The sequence below is a fragment of the Budorcas taxicolor genome, chromosome 9 (genome assembly GCF_023091745.1).
Source record: "Budorcas taxicolor isolate Tak-1 chromosome 9, Takin1.1, whole genome shotgun sequence".
NCBI lineage: Eukaryota > Metazoa > Chordata > Mammalia > Artiodactyla > Bovidae > Budorcas > Budorcas taxicolor.
In genome coordinates this window covers 19,684,477-19,709,578 of record NC_068918.1, presented here as the reverse complement: position 1 = coordinate 19,709,578, position 25,102 = coordinate 19,684,477, and the positions used below count along the sequence as shown (strand labels likewise).

Below are 25,102 nucleotides of genomic sequence, written 5' to 3'. Positions count from 1 at the left end.
TTTTGTTAACCTGCATCTCTGGTTGTGTTGAGATTAATTTAAAGAGAGTTGTTTTTTTCTTATTTGGAGCAAATATTTGGGGTCTTTCAGTGACTTATGACTTTTTTACACTTAAATAGTGTGGAAAAATAAAACTATTTTTATACACAAAGGAAAGCATCCGCAGGAATTTCTAAATGTTTTGTTGACATGAATGATTAATGAGGGTTTCCCTGATAGCTCAGTTGGTAAAGAATCTGCCTGCAATGCAGGAGACCCCAGTTCCATTCCTGGGTTGGGAAGATCCCCTGGAGAAGGGAAAGGCTACTCACTCCAGTATTCTGGCCTGGAGAATTCCATGGGATTGCAAAGAGTCAGACACAACTGAGCTCACTTCAATTCATAATTAATGAAGGGAGCAGGTACAAGGTAGCAGTAATATTGTCCTGAAAGGAGTAGGGCAAAGAGTGTGGTCAGGAAGCCAGTTACTGGAAAATTGGGCCGAGTTTCTACATCTTAATCAGTGTGTAAATGACAGAGGTAGTTTATGATGGTGGAGACTTCAACATGGAGTCACACAGGGTGGGTTACATGCGGTGGATTAGAAAAGAGAAGATCCCAGTTCTCAGTCTACTTCTATTACCAGTTAGCAATGGGACCCTCTGGCATGTCACCTAACATCTCTGAGGTTCAGTTCCTTTATCTCTAAAGCAAATGAATGACACTCTTAAAGTCCCTTTAGGCTCTCACGTAGAAAAAAGCAAGCCTTTCCACATAGGATTACATTCCTAACACTGGTTATAATTAAAAAATAAATTTTGAGATGCTGGATTAAACTAGCTAAAATTTGTAACTGTATCCTGAGGACAAAGTTAAAGGCATCTGGGAGCTAGCTGACTAATGTTCTAGGCCTGGCTTTCGTGCAATTGGCTACTTTGGGCAAATTTATGCATTTGTATACGGATTAGGTTCGTTTTCTGTATTGTCAACTTAGCTAGGTCGTCCTTGAATTTTCTATCAGGAATAATATTGGTTATTCTCTTTGCTTTTTTCCAGCAAAATAACTCAAAGAAATAATCTGAGTCTCTCAACATATAGTTCTAGTTTCCAAAATATTACAGTGAGGAGTTTTGACAGGGTTGTACCAGAAGGAAGTAATACACTGGGGCATTTCAGGTGAATTATTCCAAAAAACCTGGCCCCATTATCAAGCTTTATGAAAACTAAACATAAATGTAAACCTTAGGTTATTGTTTATCTCCTATAGACCTTCATTTATCTCCTATAGACCTATGTTTATCTTCTTAGACCTTCATCTGTTAAGAGAAGGTAAAGAGAAGGGAAGAGTAAAGAACTGAAATGAGTAGCCCATACCAATTAGACAAAATGGAGAACTAAAACAATTATCAACTACTTACACACTCACAACCAATATGACATGAGCTATGAGTTAACTGCTAAAGACAACGACTTTTAAACCAACCATTTATCTTTTCATTTTAAAATGTAAAGCACAAACATGAAAGGACTAGAAATGCTTTATTTGATGGAGCTGTATGAACAGGTGAGAGTTTAGTTAACAATTTTCATGTGCTATTTCATTGTAACTTCAAGCAGATACACCGTAACAACATTGTTAATATTGTTTACAGCATAATTGATTTGTCTAATTACAAGGAGCTGTCATATTTTATTTTTTATCAAATAGTTTTCATGATGAGAATGAAAGAGACCATAATATAATGTAGAAAAGCACTCAGAGGAACAAGTAGTGCCACATTCAAAAGTATTCTTTTAGACATTTTTTTGTCATGTCCAGATTAAGATATTTTGTCAGTCTCCACGGTACATCTGTGAGGTATAAGGTTGTTTGTCCAGAAATCCTTACTTTACACACGGCAAAAATAAGCACAGAATGTTTAGCAAATTTTCCAAGGCCACATATTGTGTCAGGATAGCACTGGACAGAATTTATCTCTGATATTTTTCTTATATGGCCCAGTGCCTAACACAGTGCCTTAGAAAGGGTAAATGCTCAACAGTCGTTAAATGAAAAGAATGAATGGATAAACCATTCTTTTCTATGAAATTGAGAAAACCATCATATTTTCTCTCTATTCCTTTAGTCATTAAATTGGACAAGCTGGAGGAGTAGTTGAGCAATAAACTTCATCCACTGTCCTACCCACAAGTTTTCACTGTTACAAGAAGAGGCTTAATAAGATGGTATCATCTGATTGGTACTGAAGTTACATACTTCCAGGCAGCCCTCCATATGGAGTGGCATTAATCTTGGTTCATCATATCATTGGCTTTTGTGGTGTAAGTTAGGTCTACCAGCCAGTGGCCAAGACTAACTATTCACAAAAGTCATTGAAAATTCGTTATTAATAATTAACATGTTATTGATCTACTAGCCCAATGATATTCCAGTGAAACAGTGTTCTATATCTTGGACCTAAAGAACTTAGTTGCAGTCCTTGAAAATAAATCACTTGGCTAGTATTGGCTCTGGCTCCTTTGGACTTTGCTGAAGATGATTAAAAAGCCAGAAAGAGTAATTCAATTTACTTCCTGAGTTAATGTGTCATAAGTTACATTGCTACTGTAAACATAATAGAGGTCACAGTCGCATGACATTTATTCATTTATTTATTTAGACTGTACCACGTGACATGCAGGATCTTAGTTCCCTGACCAGGGATCAAATCTGTGCTCCCAGCAGTGGAAGTGTGGAATCCTAACCATTGTATTGCCAAGGAATTCCCTGGCATGACTTTTATTGTTGATAGAAAAATGTAGTTATAAAACATAAGTGTTTATATCACTGAGGGACAAAGAATGGCAAAAGTATAGTTATTTTCCCCAGTGATGCATCATCAAATAAGTTAAAGATTGTTATTCATTTTATTAGCTGCTGCTGGTGCTGCTAAGTTGCTTCAGTCGTGTCCGACTCTGTGCGACCCCGTAGACGGCAGCCCACCAGGCTCCCCCGTCCCTGGGATTCTCCAGGCAAGAACACTGGAGTGGGTTGCCATTTCCTTCTCCAGTGCATGAAAGTGAAAAGTGAAAGTGAAGTCGCTCAGTCGTGTCCGACCCTCAGTGACCCCCTGGACTGCACTGATAACTAATTACCTAAAAAACAAGTAAGATATCTCATGGCAAACTTAATGGTTAAAATGTGTTCCTTCCACTTTGATGACATTTATATATTTTTTTGTTTTGAGCAATAAAGCCTATTTCACTCCATAGAATGATCCTATTAAAGTGAAATGAAAATCCTCTTGCATCTGTCACCCAAATTTGGTGACTGATGTAAAATCTCACCCGGGTGACGTCTTACTAGGGCACAGTCGGGAGGAGTCTGGCTAGTTTACATCTCATTCGCTTATATTTAAACAAACGATTCACCAGACTTGCCTAATTGGATGGAGTATTTCCACTGGAGTGAATTTCCTAATTGTAATTCAAGACAAATCTTAGGGATAAGATTCATCAAGCCTTTCCACTCCATCTTATCATGTCTAAAGTTCAGAGATATTCTGAGCTCTAAAAGAGCATGACAAGGAACTTAAAGCATTCTTTGGTGAAACTGTTACCCATTTTTAGAGAAGAGTCACAACTAAAATAGATATATATACAGAAATAAAATTAAACTATTGAATATCAACATATTGGGGAAATTGAATTTAGATACCTACATGATGCAAAAGAGCAGCTTTTGTATAAGCTACTAAAGCCTTTAAACTTAAAGCATAGTCTTTGTTTTCACTTAAAAGTAAATATCTAACTGAAGCCAGAAATTTCATTTTGTAATTGTGTCAATTATGTTTAAAAGATCATTATGAAGTAAAATTTAAATCAGTTTGTGAACAACCTTAAAGTGACTGGAAATAGAAAAATATAAGCACCCACAGCCAGCAACAAACAAATGAGATTCTTGAGCGCCAGACCCTCCAACTTGTCTGCTTATCATTCAGTCCCTTTGCTCACCCTTTCTACACCAGGCAGAAGAGTAAAATATGTTCAAAGAAATCCCCTGGACTACATGATTTCAATTGCCTGTGTCACTGTAGACAAACAGAAGATCCTATTTTCAAAGTTCTAAAGCGATTTGCGAGGGCTGCGCATACGTGTCTTATTGTCGTCGTTGCTTCTGTCCTGGAGAATTTGGTTGGCCAGGGCTCTCTCCAGGGTGGTGCGCAGGAGTGACAGGAAACTGAAATCCATAGCCATTGTATCCATCCAAGTAGACACACTGGAAGAAGCTGATGGGGGCTAAGAAAGAGAGCATGATGATTTATTAAAAAAAACAACTAGAATGTGATTAGGAACAGAGGTAAAGCATTGTGAGGCAGTCTAATTCAATGCATATGGGCATGGGTTCCACGGACAGTCTTGGCAACAGCCAGCATTCTGTCAACCGACCACAGACTTCCTGCAGCTGGCCAGGAAAGAGAATGATAATTGCAGCTTGCAGTATGTGGAATATGGGGCGGGGGAAGCTAGTTAAATCCACATGAGTCTAAGGGCTTAGGAAGTAGAATAGAGCAAAGTGTGGGTAGAAAGAAGCTAAGGGAGACAACAAGGGATTATTCTGATTTCATCATCCATGACGTCAGCTGACTTTAATCACTGAGCTTTTTCACTGATGAAAATAGTTTGGAGAAATCTTGAATTTAGTTCTTCTTTCCCCTTTGTCTTATCCAGAAATGTTTTCTATTTTGTTTTAGCCTCAAAGAGGGGCAGTAACACAACCCTCGCCCCTGCACCCTCGCCAAGGTTGTGAGAGTCTAGGGTTAGGGGTTGGACAGGCTACAGAGAAGGAAAGCAGTAATGCTGGGCCTGCATGAAGCAGGAATGGCAGCGCCAGTAGTCATAGGGGGAGAGACCATCAGAATCAGGCTACCTTCCAGCTGAGCTTTCTCATTCACAGGCACTGTTCTGACATTTATTTCATTGATGCCAAATGGTATGAGTGAAAATATCATTGTAGCGGCACATTCTAGATCTTCTATAAAAGGCTCATGAATGTCAAACTATAGAACTGCTTCATGGAAAGATGAAAATATTGTTTTGCTACGGTAAATCCCCCAAGTGAACTGAAAATATTTGACACTTTTGTTTTTTACTAAAAAATGGAATTATTTTATCTATTTGATTCTTTTAAATTAAAATTTTTATCTTGAGATCATTGAAGAGTCACATGAAATTGTAAGAAATGATGCAGAGAGAGCCCATGTATCTGTCACCTAGTGTTCACCAATGGCAACATCTTTGAGAAATGAATGATACTATAATATCCCAACCAGGAAATTGACATCAATATAATCCACCTATCTTATGTTTTAATAATTATTTATGAAATAAGAGATTTTGAGTATTATGTGATACAGCCACAAATTGTTATAAGTAGGTGAACAATTGGGAAAGCATTGCTATATAAATCAAAAACATGCTTAGACTGACTTTATTGACTTTGCAACCATATCTGAAAGTATTAAGACTACTTATTTATTTCTTATTTCATACAACCCGATTATATGAAGGATTATAATTTGTTATCCCTCATCTGTTGCAGCAGCCGCAGCATCTAAGCAGTGCTTAAAACATAGTAGGCTCTTGATATTTTTTCAATGATTTACATATATTAATATAACAGGAAGTGTTTGCTATTATAGAGGTCATTTTTGTAATTTCCTTCAGAAATACATTTAAGAAAGATTGTGGAACCCAGAGAACATTATTGACATTATTTCCTCAGATAAATGTCTATTTTTTATTTCAAAAGCCTTATGTGATGCAAACTTAGATTATACTTATAAAAAATTCCTTCCTTTAGTCTGTGCAGCAATGACTTTTATGCATATGTGAATTCAAGATGTATTGCTTTACCATCTGAAGAAAAAATGTCTTACTTGGATATGCTGGAATAATAAAAAAATAGGACATTGAATATTGATTGCATTATAAAATCAACGATCCCAAAGACTGAATATTAACAGCCTGCCATATATCGAGAAAAATTAAAAGGAACTTTGAATCTTAGAAGTGAGTTTCTAAGCAATTGAATTGCTGAGACCTATTTCTACATTTTTTTCATTTTGAGGTAAAAAATTTCAGCATATCACTTCAGCTGTCTTTTCATAAAGCAGACAGTAACACACAGTTAAACACAGATTCAGTTAGAGTATTCAGGATCAGAGCTGTGTAGAATGGTTTGCAATAAATGCCACTTCAGTCATGACTTTGTAATTCTTCCAAATATGTGCCTCTTGACTAACATGAATAGTGCAGAACTCCTCTTTGAAATGTAAGTGACCTACTTTAATGTTATTCTTCATGTATGTGCTACAAATATTTTTCTTCTAATGCTGGTTTTCTTAAGAGAGTCTAAACTTTTAGTTTGTATGTACCAGCTACAGAATGCCTTAGTGGTTTTAATCATATTTTTTTAAACTTACTTTTCTGCTTCTTTGTGGAAGATACATCTTCAGCTTCTTCTAGTGGATACAAAAATATGAAAATAATTACCTTGTACATTCATAGCTATTATACAAATATGTAGGGAAATGAAAAATGTCTTAAAAGGTGCACAATATGAAAGAAACAGGAGTTATCTGCCCTTCTTATAATAAACTCTGGGTTCTTATTCAGGTTCTGTTCAGTGTTTAACTACAAACTTTAGTAGGTTAAGAGAGAGTAATAGAAGAGGAAGCAATGAAAGAAAAGAATGGAAAATGCTGCAGGCAACTGTTCACATAGAAATTGGTCCTGACGTGTTGGATGCCAATGGAGGGCTGGCTTGACACTCATTCCTTTCTTTGAAGAGGTTTTTGATGCTCAGAGTTATAATATGGTAAGGATGGACTCTTGCTATGAAACAAATGTTTTAATCAAAATAATTTTAAACTTGTGAGAGACATGAGTTTTAGTGGTCATCCTTGTCATGAAAGCATAGCAGCAGGCTGGCATCCTGCACCCTTTCCTTCTCTCAGGTGGCTCAGGGACTCTCTTGCTGAAGTGATATGCACCATGTGTCTATCTAATGAAGGATAAATTACACTATTCATTTGAACCCCTTTTCCCAGGTTAGAAGTTCTTAACTGGTGTACACAGATAAACTTTCACGAGTTTCTTAGAAACCTATGAAATGTTAAGATATGAACGTGTGTGTGTGTGTTTTGTCTGAAGTAGGTTTTAGATTTCATCAAATTCTAAATGAGTTCAAAAAACTTTCTTCTCAAAGTGTGATCCAGTAGTTCTAACATTACTTGGGAAACTGATATAAACACAGTTATTGGTCTCCAATATCAATTTATTTCATTTCTAAAAGATTTCCAAATGATTTGTATATAAAGTTGTTTGGGAAGTTATGTTCTAGAAGTAAAAAAAAAAATTAAGTTATTGTTCTTAATAATTGTTTTATAACCCCCCCAACATTTTAGTATTCAAAAATATCTTAAGTGTAAATCATCTCATAAGAATCAAAAACCTATTCTCTTGTGTCATTTCCCAAAGTTCTGTTTTCCACACTGTTAATTAATTCCAGACACTGCCACAAAACTTGTATTTTGATGACAAGAACACATCTTAGGCAAACTCTCATTGTCCATAGGCAAGTCTGAAAGTAGAATAGAAAATATCTATCGTATAACAAACCAAACTAGGAAGGCAGGAAACCCTTCCGGAAAAAAAAAGCATTAAATTAAATTAGTTGAAAACCTTACAATACAGATGAATAAATTTAGTCCTGGAAATACTCGCCTAAGGTCATGTATCTGATTGTAGCACATTTTTCTGAGGTTTGACATCAGTCTTCCCTCCCTCTCTCTCTTCCTCCTTCCTTCCATCTTTTCTTTATGCTATTGTTGCTAATATAAGCAAGTTATCTCAATTTTTCTTAATAAATACATGTCAATATCATATTTGAACATTTATGTGGTCCTCCTTCTGTCAAACAACATTTGTGAAAGGATGATTTTGAAATATTTCTTTTATAATCTGATTGGCCTACAAATTATTTAATAATTACTTGTAAATAAATCAGTATCCAGTTAGTCTTAAATATATAGAGATATACAGATATATAATATATACAGATGTATAATATATATGTATAGCATGCTATATATATATATATATATATTCCAAATAATGTACAAAAGCAGTTTACAGATAAGTGTACCATCTAAACTTTGCTTAGGTAAAGTTGAGAACCAGAATAGTTAAATAAAACAGATAGAAAAAAAATTTACAGACGAGAAATCTCATAGTGAACTGAAGATAACAATCTTACCTTTAGTCTTCTTTGAAGTTGGTACATCTTCAGAATCTTCTCCTAGAGAGTAAAGAAAGATGTATCAATTCATGACCTATTTCCCAAACAGGAGACACTGTATTTAGGGGTTTTTAAGAGATAGAAGGTCTCAATCTATAAACTCTGCATCAAGTATCTCTATGAACAAGAACTTTCTACCAAATAAAGCAACTTGCCTGTCTGGGACAGAGAGTGGGGAGGAAACAGATGCTGTGCCAGGCCTGTGGTCAGCAGGCCAACAGTCTGGTGGGGGCAAGCAGGACCTGCAGTGATCCTCCCAAACGTGCCTGTCCTCCTCTGACTCTTAAAACTGCCTCCCCAAACCACAATCGCTTTCGGAATTTAGGGAATTTTAAGTAAATAAATTGAGGAAATACTTCATCCACATCTTTTGTTAGCAGACGTCTGATGATTGTAAAGACAATGAAATGGCATTAAAAGCTGAACAAAAGCTCAGACATAAACAATGACCCTTCAGGTGCATTACATATATTGCATGGTCTTTAGTGCAGTCTACTTAAAAGATACACAGCGGAATAATGTGGCAGTAATTTTAAGTAGGAGATTATTCTAATACAATATAATTAAATGATCTTTGCATTTTTATATCAATTTTTTAGCACTTATAATGATTGGAAAGAGGGTCAATTTTATATTATTTATTCAGATTTTGCATAACAGCTATTCATAAGTAGTTAGAAAAGGGATAAATATGTTACTATGCAAATTTTATCTAGTAGGTCAGAAATGTGACCTTTGGGAAGAGATATACTATGTAAAAGAACAAAATGGGGAAAAACAAAACTACTAGCATTTTTTATGATGAATTATTGAAGTTTCAACCTAATTAGTTTTTAAAATATTTAAATATAGGTTTAACCCAGTTAAATATTGGATTAAGTGGCCTTAAACTGTCCTATCAACAGTTACAAATAAAATAATGGTATAAATGATTAAATTATATTTTAAAGAAACATAATATTTAAAAAAAATCAGAATTCTTAGATGAATCAAATAATGATCATATTTGTGTAGTAAAAATCTGCTAATTTCTATGGAAGATGTTTACAAAATTAAAATGGTGCAAGGTCCTTGTACAAGAAAAATATATATTATTTTTGTAGATAGTAGCACACTTAAAACCAAAGCACTTATTCTCTGGATCTATTTGTTACCCCCAGGGAAATAAATGTGGACAGAATAAAAACCTTATCTTATTTTCTTTCCAAAAATCGGTATTCTGACCCAGAGTAAACTAACTATAGGTGATAGAAACTGGCAAGAACTGAGTCACATGTCAACTGCTCAGGCTAACCAGATGGAGAACAGAGACACAAGATAAGCAGCAAGCCCTAGGGCAGTTGCCCTAGAGACACAATCTCTGTGTAAGTAACTTAAGAGTAACTGGAATTTACTGAAGGAGGATCAATTCATATGATTTTCATTGCTCAGAATACAAAAAAAAAAAAAATACTGAGAAAGGCACTACAGCCCATTTACTCTTATAACTTGTGCCTTCACTGGGCAAGTGATGGTTTGGATGAAATATTCAATACTTGACTCTGAATGGGTACAGTCATTATTATAAAAGAAGTATCAAAATGTGCCAGGGAAATTTTAGGGAATGACTTGTTTTAGTGGGAGGGGTCATCAGAAAATTATTTTATAAAGAAAGTCTAACTCGAAACGAGCTCTTTCATACAGAGGAGATTTTGACTAAAGGAGACAGTAAGCTGAAAGTGAAGGCTATCAGATGAAGAAAGACTAGATCCAGCAAAAGAAAGGCCATTCAGGAAGCACAGCAAACACGGAGGCGGGCAGGAGAACCACATCTGGAAAAGCTGGATAGGATTGTCACGTGCAAAGTGTTTATAGGTCAGGCTGAGTTGTCTCTACATAATGTCACGGCAAGTGGAAGTTGTTCAAGAGAAAAATAATATTTTAGATGTGTTTAGTAAAAATGACAAAACTAGAATATGTGAGAATGGATTCAGAGAAAGAAACAGGGAATGCATTTTCATAGTCAACCCAGAAACCAGTGATCTCTGCAACTAGGAGTCACTAAAGGAGTTGAGAGTAAATGAGGCTTCGTATGTAGAGTTAAATGGAATTGAATACCGTGAGTGCAAGAGATGACTACAGAAAGCGGTAACGTGGTTTTTTATTAAGATTGAAGAAAGATGGTGGTGCCATTCCCAGCAATGAGGAAAACCTAAACTCATTAACTGGGAATCACGGAAAGTTAATTTTCCTAAGTTCAGTTGTGGTGTTGGCCAGTCGTGAAGTTTCAATATCTAGAATGAAGCAAGCCAAGGAAGGCAAGATATCTGGAAAAGTTTAGAAGAGATATTCATTGTGTTAATGGACAAAACTGGGAGGGTTGAGACATCACTTTTAATGATGGCAATAAGAGTTAATATTTCCTAACACTTAAACCATCTCCTGGTTCCTATTAAGTAATTTCACATGTGCTGGCATATTCAATCCCTACAGCACTTCTCTGCACAGATTCTCTTATTTAAAACTCCTGTACAGACAGAGTAGAGAGGGGTTAAGTACTGCCCAAGGGCATAAAATGAGTGATTGGCAGGGCTAGGACATGAACTCCAAACTGCGTGGGTCAGAGCTGCTTGAATGAAGATTTATATTTAATTCACAAAGAACGCACTGTAACCTGCCCTCCTTTGTTCTAAGCACGAATACTAACACATTTCACATCCTCAGCAAATCTGTGAGAAGGTACTATTATCATTCCTGTTTCACAGAAGGGACCATTAAAGTCTAGAAGGTTCCAGAGCTAGGAAGTGGGAAAATCAGGATTCAGACTTCAGCAACCCACTCTGGTTTCCAGAGACTGTGCTGTTCACCACTAAGCAATCCTACCTCTCAAAAATGGCCTTCTAAACTCAGTCTTCTCTGATTCTAGAACATTATATTGCTGTTAGCATTATATTGTTTAACAAGTATCTGCCAGAAGGCTCAGACAGAGTCAGTTCACACGTGAGTCATGCACTTGTGCAGAGCAGAGATGAAGCAGTGTTTATATTTCTCTGCTCTTTCAACAATCTGTTCTCCTTTGGTGTGGATGAATAGAAGAGTTACCTAGCTGTCTTTGGAAACAGTAATGAAGAGTAAAAGGTAATACCTGTTTTGTTTGCCTAACCACTTCAGTTTAATCATATACCAAACAATGGAGAATAAAAATGTCTTATTTTGACTTTCAAACTGAGGACTCCATCCTATACTTTCATAGAAACTGAATATTGCTTGGAGTTAAAGCCTCAAGATGTGATGAAGAACTGGTGGGAAGCTTTGTCCAGAAGTGTGGCTGTAAATGAAACCAGAACAAAAGCACAAGAGCTTCAGGAACAGAAAGGGTAAGAGACATTTTATACAAGGGAATCATCGGAAGATATTTGTCAGCAGGAGGAAGAGGATCTTTTAAAGTGAGAAATGAAAGTGCGGGATTGAGGGAGCAAGATCAGGGGAGACAAGAAAGGACAGAGTCAAGGAGGACATGGAGTGATAAATCTTGGCAGAAGCAAAGCTTCTTCACTTGAGCTTGAGAGGGTAGTGGTGGGTAAAAAAGTGAAAAGAAGAAAAGAGATTGTATTTTGGAGAGAAGCAAAATGTTAAAGGATACACATTGATGGCATATATTGTGTATTTTTGTTATTTTTTACAGATAACATTTTTCTCTGTAGTGCCCAGTCTGCTCTGCATACTCTTAGCAAACAGGATAAATAAATAAAAACTACCTAAATAATGCATGTGTGTACCAGCAGTTACTGTTTATTTCTACTGGCAGTCTATTCTGATTTGTGTAGAGTTTCAAGAAATGCTCATAGGTAAGCATCTGGCATCCTGAAGCACAGACACAAAAGTAGCTTAGCATGGATTTTTGTATTCTTCTTTACTCCTCTCACTTCACCTTATTCACAGCATCACCTTGTGTCTGCAGACTTATTGAAAGCTTCAAATTATTTTCTCAACTGATTTGCTAGATTAGGTGTAAATAGCTTGACAGAATATTATATTCTAAGAGTTTATATTTTTTCAAGACATCCTAAGAATCTACAGTAGTTCCAGGCAACAGTTGACGGCCAGTTTATTTTAGCTATCAGGTGTGAATAGCTACTTCTACACATGTCATTATTTAAAACGGTCGTGAGTTTTAAAGAAAATTAACTGCTACACTGAGCAATATCCACAGATTCCTGGAATTGACCACAGGGAGTAATAAAGTATGCAGAGACAGTTCACATTTAGAACCTTGCACACAGTGAAGCCAAGGGTATTCAATAAGCGTGTGCAATCCTTTCTGAGTGTCTATTCTGTCACTCTAAGGACAAGACATGACTGTCTTGAGGGCAATGTCAGAACAACTTAACATCACCAATAAATGAATGAGGCCACATTGTTGGTACCCGAAGACTAATAATGGACAGTGACAAACATTTTACCAACTATGCCTTCTACACTGACTTTCTCTGTGCTGTGCCATGCTAAGTCCCTTCAGTTGTGTCTGACTCTTTGTGAGCCCCTGGACTGTAGCCTGCCAGTCTCCTCTGTCCATGGGATTCTCCAGGCAAGAACACTGGAGTGGGTTGCTGTGCCCTCCTCCAGGGGATTTTCCCAGCCTGGGGATGGAACCCACATCTCCTACATCTACTGCATTAGCAGGCAGGTTCTTTACCACTAGCACCACTTGGGAAGCCCAGGGGACTTTCTTTGGGGTCTATCAGAAGGAGGGATCAGAGGGAGTGAGCCCAGCAGCTAGTACCTATTTAGAAGCCTTCAGCCAAAAGTAACTGTTCCATTTTTTATTTTTTCCTCCTGGAACAAAATCTCCATGAATTTTATCACTCGTGTTCTAAAAAAGTGGATTGCTTTAAGTCCACATCAAAATAAGTGAGATTTTAAAATTATTATTTTATCTCATTTTTTTCATCCATTTTGACACAAAAGGCTTATAAGAAAAGCCTGTCTCTAACTAGGGAAGTAACCTTTTATCATCATTATCACCATCATTATCATCATCATCCTCACAGACTGCAATTAATGATCACTTACTATGCACAAATCACTTGTGAACTCTATTTTATCTTACTTAATCTTCCCAAAGTTTCAAAGAGGTAATTTTAATATCATTATTCACATTCAAAAAATAAGGCTACTGAATACAAAGATGTTAAGCAATTTACCCAAATTTTTAAGTCAGGATGGGAATTCAGTCCATCTAAAGCCAGTTTCCCTGTTATCAGCCACAACCCTATGAGGATGTTCATATTTCTACCATGTATTCATTTCTAAATTGTTTTATGAAAACCTACACTGATATTAGTATCCATCAAGAGTCCACTCCAGCAAACAATCTCTAACAATATTCCATTTCAGCAAGGGGCGTCCAAGAAAAAAAGGAGTCAATAATTTTATTCTGAATTAAGTTTTCATCCATATACTACAAGGAAGGGTGTTTTATTTTTTTTTTAAAGGTTTGTGTCTATATATATTAACTGAGGATGAGGATGGTTTGCTTGAAAGAAGATTAAATTGAGGCTTCTATGAGTCAAGCTTTGTACAATTTTAACAACAGATTTAGTTTTGTACAATTGTCTAGAACTAGACTATCAGATATTCTACTTTTTAATTGAGAAAAGTAAGGCATGAGCCTTGGTTAAAATGCGATTTGTGGGCAACATTAAAAATACTAGTAGGCACAAATACTTCTGATAATATGGCAGACAACAACAACGACTATGAAAGTGCATCTTTTGTTGCAGTGCTGGACTCAGAGGACATAAGGAAAATCTCCAAACAGAATCCCTCCTCCTGCCCCAGAAACAGGGGAGAAATCTTGCTGATACATGAAGGGTGAGGTCATCCTGAGGACAAGTGATGACATTAAAACTGGAACTCAAAAACTAAGTGTGCAAGGAGCAAAGTGGGAGTGCAGGGGCTAAGATTCGTTTCTATGCCAGGGATGGTAGGATGAAAATATAACTGACCCAGAGGTTTTTGAGAAGATAACAGCAATACAGTATTTAAATTTCCTCCAAATTCCACCATAAGAACAGACAGCAAAAACCACAGGCAATATTTACTACAAAATGCAATGAACCCTAAAATACTTATGAATGGGGACAATCAGACAGTCAAAAACCCTCAGAGATCAGTGTTTTCAGAAGAGAAAGCATAAGGAAATAATGGGGATTCTGAGAAACCTGAAAATGAGGACCCCTCCTACAGCCAACAGGTATTTTCTGAAAAGTGAGAGAGAATAATTTTTGATCATCAGCTGAAACTAAGAGGGACTTTGCCCAGTGTTCAGCAGATGAGCATAAATGGTTCACCATGAGTCTGAGTGCTCCTGCCATCATCTACTCTATGACCCTGAGAAACTGATAAGCTAGTGCTGACCCCCAAAATGAGACACCTCAGGTGGGAAGAAATTGCTAGGAGTGGAATAAACTGGAGCAGGACAGGGACAATGGAGACAAAGAAAGATAAAGTCAGACAGAAATGAGGGAAAGAAAAACAATGTGATTTCATGAAGTCTCAAACACAGAAAAGACCATCATGAGTGAGAGTCCAAAGAAACAGCAAACGACAAAGTTATATCACAAAGTACTTCATATTCAAAATTTAATATATTATGAATGTTTTAAGAAATAAAATGTAAATTTATGAATAAGAACAAGCAACAGGTGATTGTGAAAATAACAAGTAAGATTAAAATAACTATTATAAGAAAAATATAAATTATAGGGTTCAAGAAATAATTAGTGAATATATGTTGAAGCGAAGTGAAGTGGCTCAGTCGTGTCCAACTCTTTGCAACCCCATAGACTGTTGCCTAACAGGGTCCTCCGTCCATGGGATTTTCCAGGCAAGAGTACTGGAGTGGGTTGTTAGAAGGGATCAAATTATACTACATATGGCATAGAGACACAAGAAGATGAAAAACTTAAAAGAGGTGTTGAAAGAGAAGAAATAATATACATATCCAACACGTTCCTAATCAGCAGAAAAAAATGAAGACACATGTTTGAAGAATAAAGGCTATTAATCCCTCAAATTGGTAAAAGAAAGAAAATGTATACTGGAAGCATTTCACAATAAAAATAAGCTTATTCCAATAAACTTGACTGAGACTGCAGCAGATGAAATGCAAAGATAAAATATTTAAAGAATCCAGAAAGAAAAGATAGATCATATAAGAAGAAATGACAATTCAACTGATAACAGAATTCTCCCACCTCAGTGGAAGAAGAAAAAACAAGACAGTGGACTGAAAATGTTCAAAGAGTGATAACTGGTGACCTAGATATGTGCCTAGCAAAATGCTCTCAGGAATGAGGATTACTTAAAGACATTGTCAGAGAAATAAAAAGAGTATATTTTCCACCAATAGGTTTTGCTCAAGGCACTTCTAAAGAAGATGCTCTTAAAAGAAGTAGGGCAGCAAAAGAAATTCAGAGATGCAAATGAAATGGTAAATAGTAACATTGGTAAACATATGGGTAAAGACAGACACATACTGATTGAAAAAATAATACTAACAAAATCTGACATTCATACAGTTTAAAGGTTAGAACTAAAAATACTGAACAAAATTAGCATGTAAATCAGGATTAGAAATTCTAGGGAAACATCTACTTCTGCCTCATTGACTATGCTAAAGCTTTTGACTGTGTGGATCACAATAAACTGCGGAAAATTCTTAAAGAGATGGGAATACCAACCACCTTACCTGTCTCTTGCGAAACCTGTATGCAGGTTAAGAAGCAACAGTTAGAATCTTAAACAACTAACTGGTTCCAAACTGGGAAAGGAGTATGACAAGGCTGTATATTGTCACTCTGCTTATTTAACTTAATGCCAGGCTGGATGAATCACAACTGGAATCAAGATTGCTGGGAGAAATATCAACAACCTCAGGTATGCACATGATATCACTCCAATGGCAGAAAGTGGAGAGCCACTAAAGAGCTTCCGAATGAGGATGAAAGAGGAGAGTGAAAAAGCTGGCTCAAAACTCAACATCCAGAAAACTAAGATCATGGCATCTGGTCCCACCACTTCATGCCAAACAGAAGGGGAAAAAGTGGAAGCAGTGACAGATTTTATTTTCTTGGGCTCCAAAATCACTGTGGATGGTGACTGCAGCCATGAAATTAGAAGATGTTTGCTCCTTGGAAATAAAGTTACGACAAACTTAGATAGCATATTAAAAAGCATAGACGTCACTTGGGCAACAAAGTTCAGTCTCGTCAAAAGTATGGTTTTTCCAGAAGTCACGTATGGTAAGAGTTGGACCAAAAATAAAGCTGCGCACTGAAAAACTGATGCCTTTGAATTACGGTACTGGAGAAGACTCTTGAGAGTCTCTTGGACAGCAAGGAGTTCAAATCAGTTAATCCTAAAGGAAATCAACCCTGAAGATCCATTGGAAGGACTGATGCTGAAGCTGAAGCTCAAACACTTTGGCCACCTGATGCAAAGAGCGACTCACTGGAAAAGACCTTGATGCTGGGAAAGATTGAAAGCAAAAGGAGAAGAGGACAGCAGAAAATGAGATGGTTAGATAGCATCATCAACTCAATGGACATGAATCTGAACACACCTTCCAGGAGACAGCGAAGGATATCCTGGTGTGCTCTGGCCATGGCATCGCAAAGAGTCAGACACAACTTGCAGAATGCACAACAGTTTAATGTATATAGAATTTTGCTTCTAACCATTAGAAAATGAATATTACTCTCAATGATACATGGAAATTTACTAAAACAGATAATGTATTATTTCATAAGATAAGAGCTCAACACATTTCAAAGAGTAGACCACTTTCTCTGATTACTACACAATTAAGTTAGAAGTTGATTAAAAGAGGATAATCTTTATAATTTCCATAGGCTTGAAAAGTTTAAGTATTTAAAATTCTAAAACTTCTATGAAATATACTAATTAAACAATTACAATGGAATTAAGAAATACTTTAAAATGAATGATAATGAAAATACTACATATAAAGAAGCTTGGGAGAGGCTGTTGTAGTACTTAAAGGAAAATATATTACTTGCAATATGTGTAGAAAGGGTAAAGAGTAATAAAATAAACATACATAATAAGATGTTTAAAAAGCAACACAAAAATCTTAAATCAGAATCAAAGCAAATATCCATCAATAGTACAATAGATTAAAATGCATTTATTCACAAAGTGCTATATTATACAGCAGTGAAAATGAAATATAACTACACAAAACAAGGATTTGAGAAGCATAGCATTAAGTAAAAAAAAAACAAACAAGAATATATCTTACAATGTAAGATAAAATTAGAAAGAAAAGTGATAAAATTAGAAAAAAAATTAAGAGAATTAAAAAAAAAATCAGTGTATTAGTTACTTCTACCAGGAATCAAGAGATAGGATGGAGAGAGTTCAGAGGTAAAGTCACATCATAGTATCTAGTTTTTAAATATACACTTACATGTTATTTTGTTTATGTAAGATATCAAATAATAAAATTCTTTTAAATAATATGAGCTTGTGGAGAAGAAAAGTAAATTAAAATTTTAACATTAATTTGCATGCAAAGATGAATTATAGAAAAGGATAATCATCTCTCTTGTTAAATCTTCATTTCCTGAGGAATTAATTTAGAAATGGGACAGTCTCTTTTCCTCTTTCTGTTTTTAAGTATTTAATCAATCCTACTGGTTTCAACAATGAATAAGGTAATTATAAAATAATTATTTAAATCAATGGAGATACTCTTTTTAAAAAATGGTCAAAGAATTTTAATAGACCACAGAGTGATTTAAGAGTCATTTACAGTGTCTGCAATTTAGGTTTAGTTTGGGGGAAATATTTCGGTCAACATTAGGCAAATGAATTCAAGATACAACTGGCATTAATGACACCATTCAAACTTACTCTGTAAAAGTAAGCAAACAATGTTTCAAGACATTTTCTGTAACTGCATTGAATCAGATTATTAAGCTTTCTGTGCAGCACTAGAAATGTGACTGGCATATGTTGTGTAATAACAAAATTGATTCACTTCTTTGAAAGTTAAAGTGTTGATATGCCACCATTAGTTAATGGCATACTATTAATATTTTTATTAGCAAATCAATTAGTCTGAGATAACATAAATAATTTGATTTAGTCATGAGTTAACTCTTACAGGACTTTAGGTTGTATCTGATCTCTTTAGAAAAGATCATTATTTTAATTGTTTATAAAAGCGAATTACATGTAATATTAACATAAACCAAAGCATACTCTGTGTTTAAAGGTTTAAGAGAATTAGTTCCTTTTGCCACTATAGTAACACTTTATAGTTCACTGACTCATTAACAGTTTCATGATTGTCTGAATTCATGATTGTCTGACAAAGTCAAACTTTCTTTCAAATAGCAGTAACATGTTTATTAGGAAATTCTGGCTTTCTGAAATTCTTGAAAATTTTCAATCCAGGGATATATAGTCAATAAAACAGTTTATGCTTTTAATGACAAATGTGTAATTCAGTTATGTGTAATTCTAATCTTACAAAAGAAGGGCTTAACCTAAGATATATCAAACATGTAAATGAGGAAAAAGACTATTAGCCTTTACATCCATAGAAACTTTAATTTTATCTGTGCTTATTTAAATTTTCAGACAAAATCACAATGTAGCTGAATTTGATATCTAAAAGTATCCACTATACTTTAATATTGATGCAAATTACTTATTAGTTTACCAAATTTATACACAAAAAATGCAGAACCAAAAGATGAATGAACATTTTAAAAGTCAGAAAGCATTAGAAAGCAAATTACAAATGAAAGCAACAAAGGAAGTTATATAAAAAATGAAAATCCTGGCTAGTCCTCAGCTGGGTTTGCTTAAGTTTTATTAAAAAAATAGTTACCTTCTGTAAAACATTAATATTTATCAGTATTTTATGAAAAAGTTAAATTAATTATTTTAATGCAAATATTTGATCTCAGAGACTTTACAATCATTCAAACCTGTCTACACATATAATTTTGGTGAGGTGCTAACAGTAATATCCTCACTATTTATGATCAGAGAAAAATGTTACAGAAAAAGGTGTCAAAGTTAAATTTCTACATAGAATAATTTTAAGAAGAGTTCTTAATACATCACTTCTTTTAAAGTACTCATTTTGAAGGGCAAGCCAACTTAGCTTTCAGTTCAGTTCAGTTCGGTCGCTCAGTCGGGTCCGACTCTTTGAGACCCCATGAATCGCAGCAAGCCAGGCCTCCCTGTCCATCACCAACTCCCAGAGTACATTCAGACTCACGTCCATCGAGTCAGTGATGCCATCCAGCCATCTCATCCTCTGTCGTCCCCTTCTCCTCCTGCCCCCAATCCCTCCCAGCATCAGAGTCTTTTCCAATGAGTCAACTCTTCGCATGAGGTGGCCAAAGTACTGGAGTTTCAGCTTCAGCATCATTCCCTCCAAAGAAATCCCAGGGCTGATCTTTAGGATGAACTGGTTGGATCTCCTTGCAGTCCAAGGGACTCTCAAGAGTCTTCTCCAACACCACAGTTCAAAAGCATCAATTCTTCAGTGTTCAACTTTCTTCATAGTTCAACTCTCACACCCATACATGACTACTGGAAAAACCATAGCTTTGACTAGATGGACCTTTGTTGGCAAAGTAATGTCTCTGCTTTTGAATATGCTATCTTGGTTGGTCATAACTTTCCTTTCAAGGAGCAAGCGTCTTTTAATTTCATGGCTGCAATCACCATCTGCAGTGATTTTGGAGCCCCCAAAATAAAGTCTGACACTGTTTCCACTGTTTCCCCATCTATTTCCTTTCCTTAATTATAAATATAATATAAATACACTGTCAGTGTCTCAGCTATGTCAAGAACCTTGATACTCTTCTAGGTGCAAGACTTCCCTTGGCCCATTTGTTTTTTAAAGACTATAGTTCCTCATTCCCTTGCTTTTGTTTCATGTTTTGCCTACAGGCAAGTTCTTGGGAATGATGTTTTACATAATTTTTTTGTACACAATTTTTTCTCAAGGAAAAAGTTTTCCAAAGCCTTAAAATATTAATATCAGCAAGAAATAATTAAACTTTAAAATTCAAGAATGTGAATATTTGTTTTGCTTTTAATTTTTAAAGTATCAGTAATTATATCTTAAATATAGTACAGTTTCATGCCTCTTGATGTCTTCCTCAAAACTCGGTGGAAAGGTAATTTCATTATATATTTACCATACATACAAAGCAAAAAATACAGAATGAAAATTAAAGGACTATTCAGAAATTAGAAATCTATATCCTTTGAAAAAGTAAACCCACAGAACAAACATCAATTAAACCATAATAGTCTGTGAATCATGGAAATTTTGATTTTGCAATGTTACTTTCACTGATGTAATAAAGAAATACTATTATATTGCCAATTCTTTTATATTCCTAAAACAAACCCTCAGGTAGCTGAGAATCTAATCCACAGGGATGATTTCAAGAATCTCAATCAGAGTAAGCCATGAGATTTCAGAAAGAGATACTGCTTCTCTCTTTTACATCAATCTTTTCCCACATATTAACAGTTTCCCCCATTCCCAACAAAAAATCTGGAAATGAATAATGGTCTGTGTGCATCCAACAGCAAAGCAGAAAAAATGATATAGCAGAGGTGGAAGACCTGGTTCTGTTCAGAAGACAAGAGATACAGGCCCTAGCGGTGGAGAGAATGGTTAGAAGGGAGCAATGGGCACAAAAGAACTATCTCATCAACTTCCTTTAGTTAAAGACAAATAGCTAAAAAATAAATTAGAAGTCTGACAAAAGAAAAATTACTTAATGTTGAAAAGAGAGTTCAGGAAGAGAACAGTGGTTCTTCAGTTTAAATTAGCTTTAGTATGTTCTACTTGATACGGATCTGAGGCAGTGTTTGATAATTACCTCTAAAAAGGCATGATGAAAAGTATGTGTTATAAAAACACAACTTTCATATACACACAAAACAAGCTTATTAAAATGCATTATTTCATGATGTCTTGGACACTTATATCTTATTATCCACCAGAATCAATATATTTTCTTCCTCGCACATTTCTCTTTTCAGTTACTAATCTTATTCTTACTACTTCTATTAGTGCTATTCTCACGAGGTTAGACTTTCCAACAATTCCTCCACATTTCACTGCTTTACACAAAAGAAACCATAGCCCTCTGTGGCAGTCAGTCTAGAGTTCCTTGACGGGCAGGTTCTCCACCTCATAGTTTCAGCCTATATGTTCTTACGTCTCACTGCTTTCTAAAACAAGCCAAAGCAATTTTAAGAAAGACAACCTGAACTGGAGGAATTAGGCTCCCTGACTTCAGATTATACTGCAAAGCTAGAGTAATCAAAACAGCATATCACTGGCACAAAAACAGAAATTGACATCAATGGAACGGGATAAAAAGCCCAGAAATAACCCCCCCACATATATGGTCAATTAACCTATGACAAAGGAAGCAAGAATACACAATGAAGAAAAGACAGTCTCTTCAATAAATGATGCTGGGAAAACTGAACAGCTACATGTTAAAGAATGAAATTAGAACATTCTCTAACACCATGCACAAAAATAAACTCCAAATGGACTGAAGACCTAAATTTAAGATTAGATACTATAAAACTCCTAGAGGAAAATATAGGCAGAACCCTTTTTGATATAAACTGTATCTGTATCTTTTTGAATCATTTTCCTAGAGCAATGGAAATAAAAACAAAAATAAACAAATGGAACCTAATTACACTTAAAAGCTTTTGCACAACAAAGAAAATTATAAACAAGACAAAAAGACAGTCTACAGAATGGGAGAAAATATTTGCAAATAATGCAACTAACAAGGGATTAATCTCCAAAGTATACAAACAGCTCACAGATAAATTTTTGATTGGCAACTTCTGATGTGCTAAGTCTAGTTAGTATCAGAATTGAATTGAATTGTAGGACAGCTGGTGTCACAGAGAAATGCTTGGTATGAAAACAATCTTACTTGCCTGGTGTTGGAAGTGTTAGGAGTGTGGTAGTAGCATGAGAGTAAAGGAGAAATACACAGGAGAAGTGAGTTTTTCTTTATACCTTCTTTTGCCAATTATCCAGATGTTCAAGCTGGTTTTAGAAAAGGCAGAGGAACCAGAGATCAAATTGCCAACATCCACTGGATCATCGAAAAAGCAAGAGAGTTCCAGAAAAACATCTATTTCTGCTTTATTGACTATGCCAAAGCCTTTGACTGTCTGGATCACAATCAACTGTGGAAAATTCTGAAAGAGATGCGAATACTAGACCACCTGACCTGCCTCTTGAGAAACCTACATGCAAGTTAGGAAGCAACAGTTAGAACTCTACATGGGAAAACAGACTGGTTCCAAATAGGAAAAGGAATGTGTCAAGGCTGTATTGTCACCCTGCTTATTTAACTTCAATGCAGAGTACATCATGAGAAACGCTGGGCTGGAGGAAGCACAAGCTGGAATCAAGATTGCCGGAGGAAATATCAATAACCTCAGATATGCAGATGACACCACCCTTATGGCAGAAAGTGAAGAGGAACTAAAAAGCCTCTTGATGAAAGTGAAAGAGGAGAGTGAAAAAGTTGGCTTAAAGCTCAACGTTCAGAAAACGAAGATCATGGCATCTGGTCCCATCACTTCATGGGAAATAGATGGGGAAACAGTGGAAACAGTGTCAGACCATATTTTTCTGGGCTCCAAAATCACTGTAGATGGTGATTGCGGCTATGAAATTAAAAGACGCTTACTCCTTAGAAGGAAAGTTATGACCAACTTAGATAACATATTCAAAAGCAGAGACATTACTTTGCCACAAAGGTTCATCTAGTCAAGGCTATGGTTTTTCCAGTGGTCATGTATGGATGTGAGAGTTGGACTGTGAAGAAAGCTGAGTGCCGAAAAATTATGTTTGAACTGTGGTGTTGGAGAAGACTCTTGAGAGTCCCTTGGACTGCAAGGAGATCCAACCAGTCCATTCTAAAGGAGATCAGTCCTCGGTGTTCTTTGGAAGGACTGATGCTAAAGCTGAAACTCCAATACTTTGGACACCTCATGGGAAAAGTTGACTCATTGGAAAAGACTCTGATGCTGGGAGGGATTGGGGGCAGGAGGAGAAGGGGAAGACAGAGGATGAGATGGCTGAATGGGAATACCGACTCGATGGACGTGAGTTTGGGTGAATTCCAGGAGTTGGTGATGGACAGGGAGGCCTGGTGTGCTGCAATTCATGGGGTCTCAAAGAGTCGGACACGACTGAGCGACTGAACTGACCTGAATTGAACTATTTTTCAAATACAAATTGTAGATTTACCTCCTAAATGAAATCTGTCCTGACAACCTTTGGCCATAGGGGAAGTGTGTGGAGTGAGATAGTTTCTGAGGGTTTTCTGAAGATCAAATATTAGCTTTGCCTGTGCATCAGTGAGACAGTGCTGTAACCTTGTAATTATTTTCCTTTCTTTTAAAATTCTGAAGCAAGTCCATATGGAGCTCTATTACTTGCAATCAAGGAAGTCTGAATGAGATATATGGCAAGTACCACCTTTACTGATTGTCTTATATCATCCTTATTACTCACTAAATATTGAACATAGCAGAAATACTCAATAAATCCTGAGACCTGCTCCGCCCAATGCAGTAGCCACTGACCCCCTGGGCTGTTAGGGAATTGAAATACAGCTAGTGCAAATCAAAATGTGCCATAAGTGTAAAATACACCCACAATTTCAAAGACTCAATAAAAAATTAGATAAACTATCAAAATATTTTATATAGATTACATTTTGAAAAAATATTTGAAAACAGAATCAGATACAAATATTAAAATTGTTTTCATCTATTTGTTTTTACCCTTTTAATGTGTCTGTGCTATGCTTAGTTTTTCAGTTGTGCCCAGCTCTTTGCCACCGCCTGGACTGTGGCCTGCCAGATTCCTCTGTTCATGTAGATTCTCCAGGAAAGAATACTGGAGTGGGTTGCCATGCCTTTCTCCAGGGGATCTGCCCAACCCAGGGGTCAAACCTAGGTCTCTTGCATTGCAGGATGTTTCTTTACAATCTGGACCCCCACTGAAGCCCAAGAATACTGGAGTGGGTAGTCTATCCCATCTCCAGAGGATCTTCCCAACCTAGGAATCAAACCGGGGTCTCCAGCATTGCAGGTGGATTCTTTACCAGGTGAGCTACCAGGGAAGCCCTTTAATGTATCTACTTGAAAATTTAAAACTACAGATGTGGCTCTAGTGATACTGCCTTAGATAGCACTGATTTAAAATCATTTGTCTTCTTAAATCCGGAAACTTGAGAAGGAAATTTGCTATTTCCCAGAATTTTAAGATTTATAGGAAAATTCATAGTTGTATCATGTTTCATTTGAGCTGCTATCTACACCTATATCTTGGTATTTCACAGAGTATTTTCTGAGACTTTGGTCACTGTATGTTACATATAAGATTAGATCCATTCCTAACTATGTATTCTTTTTCAGACATATAATTAAGTTAATGAACATTAGAAAACAACAGCAAAGCAAGCATTATTGCTCAAGCAGATGTACTCTATTCCAAATGTTTAGTGATTGAGGGTTGAAGACCAAAGTAGGATTATTTTATTCCATTCAACCTTAATCACTGAAAAGTATGTATTGAATGCAAGTCACTTTAATCTTCAGGCTTAAGAACAATATAAGGTATTTGTTAGAAGTTATTTTAATAATGCAGTTTTGCTTTTTAAGTTTCAACATAAATAAGAT

At 35.9% G+C, this 25,102-nt stretch overlaps 1 protein-coding gene across 32 annotated transcripts in view; it reads right to left on the bottom strand.

Annotated features, from left to right (window-relative positions):
- Positions 1-1,501: 1,501 nt before the first annotated feature.
- The window catches only part of TRDN (triadin), a 405,761-nt gene continuing 382,160 nt past the window's right edge, over positions 1,502-25,102 (bottom strand). For 27 of the 32 annotated variants that reach the window (XM_052645523.1, XM_052645525.1, XM_052645530.1 and 24 more), the window contains 3 exons: positions 8,279-8,320; positions 6,444-6,482; positions 1,502-4,257 (listed from right to left, as the gene is read on the bottom strand). In XM_052645523.1, the coding sequence (XP_052501483.1) occupies positions 4,118-4,257; positions 6,444-6,482; positions 8,279-8,320 (221 nt within the window). In that variant the 3' untranslated portion in view covers positions 1,502-4,117. The remainder of the gene's footprint in view (positions 4,258-6,443; positions 6,483-8,278; positions 8,321-25,102) is intronic. The other 5 variants (XM_052645524.1, XM_052645526.1, XM_052645531.1 and 2 more) reach the window with 1 other exon arrangement.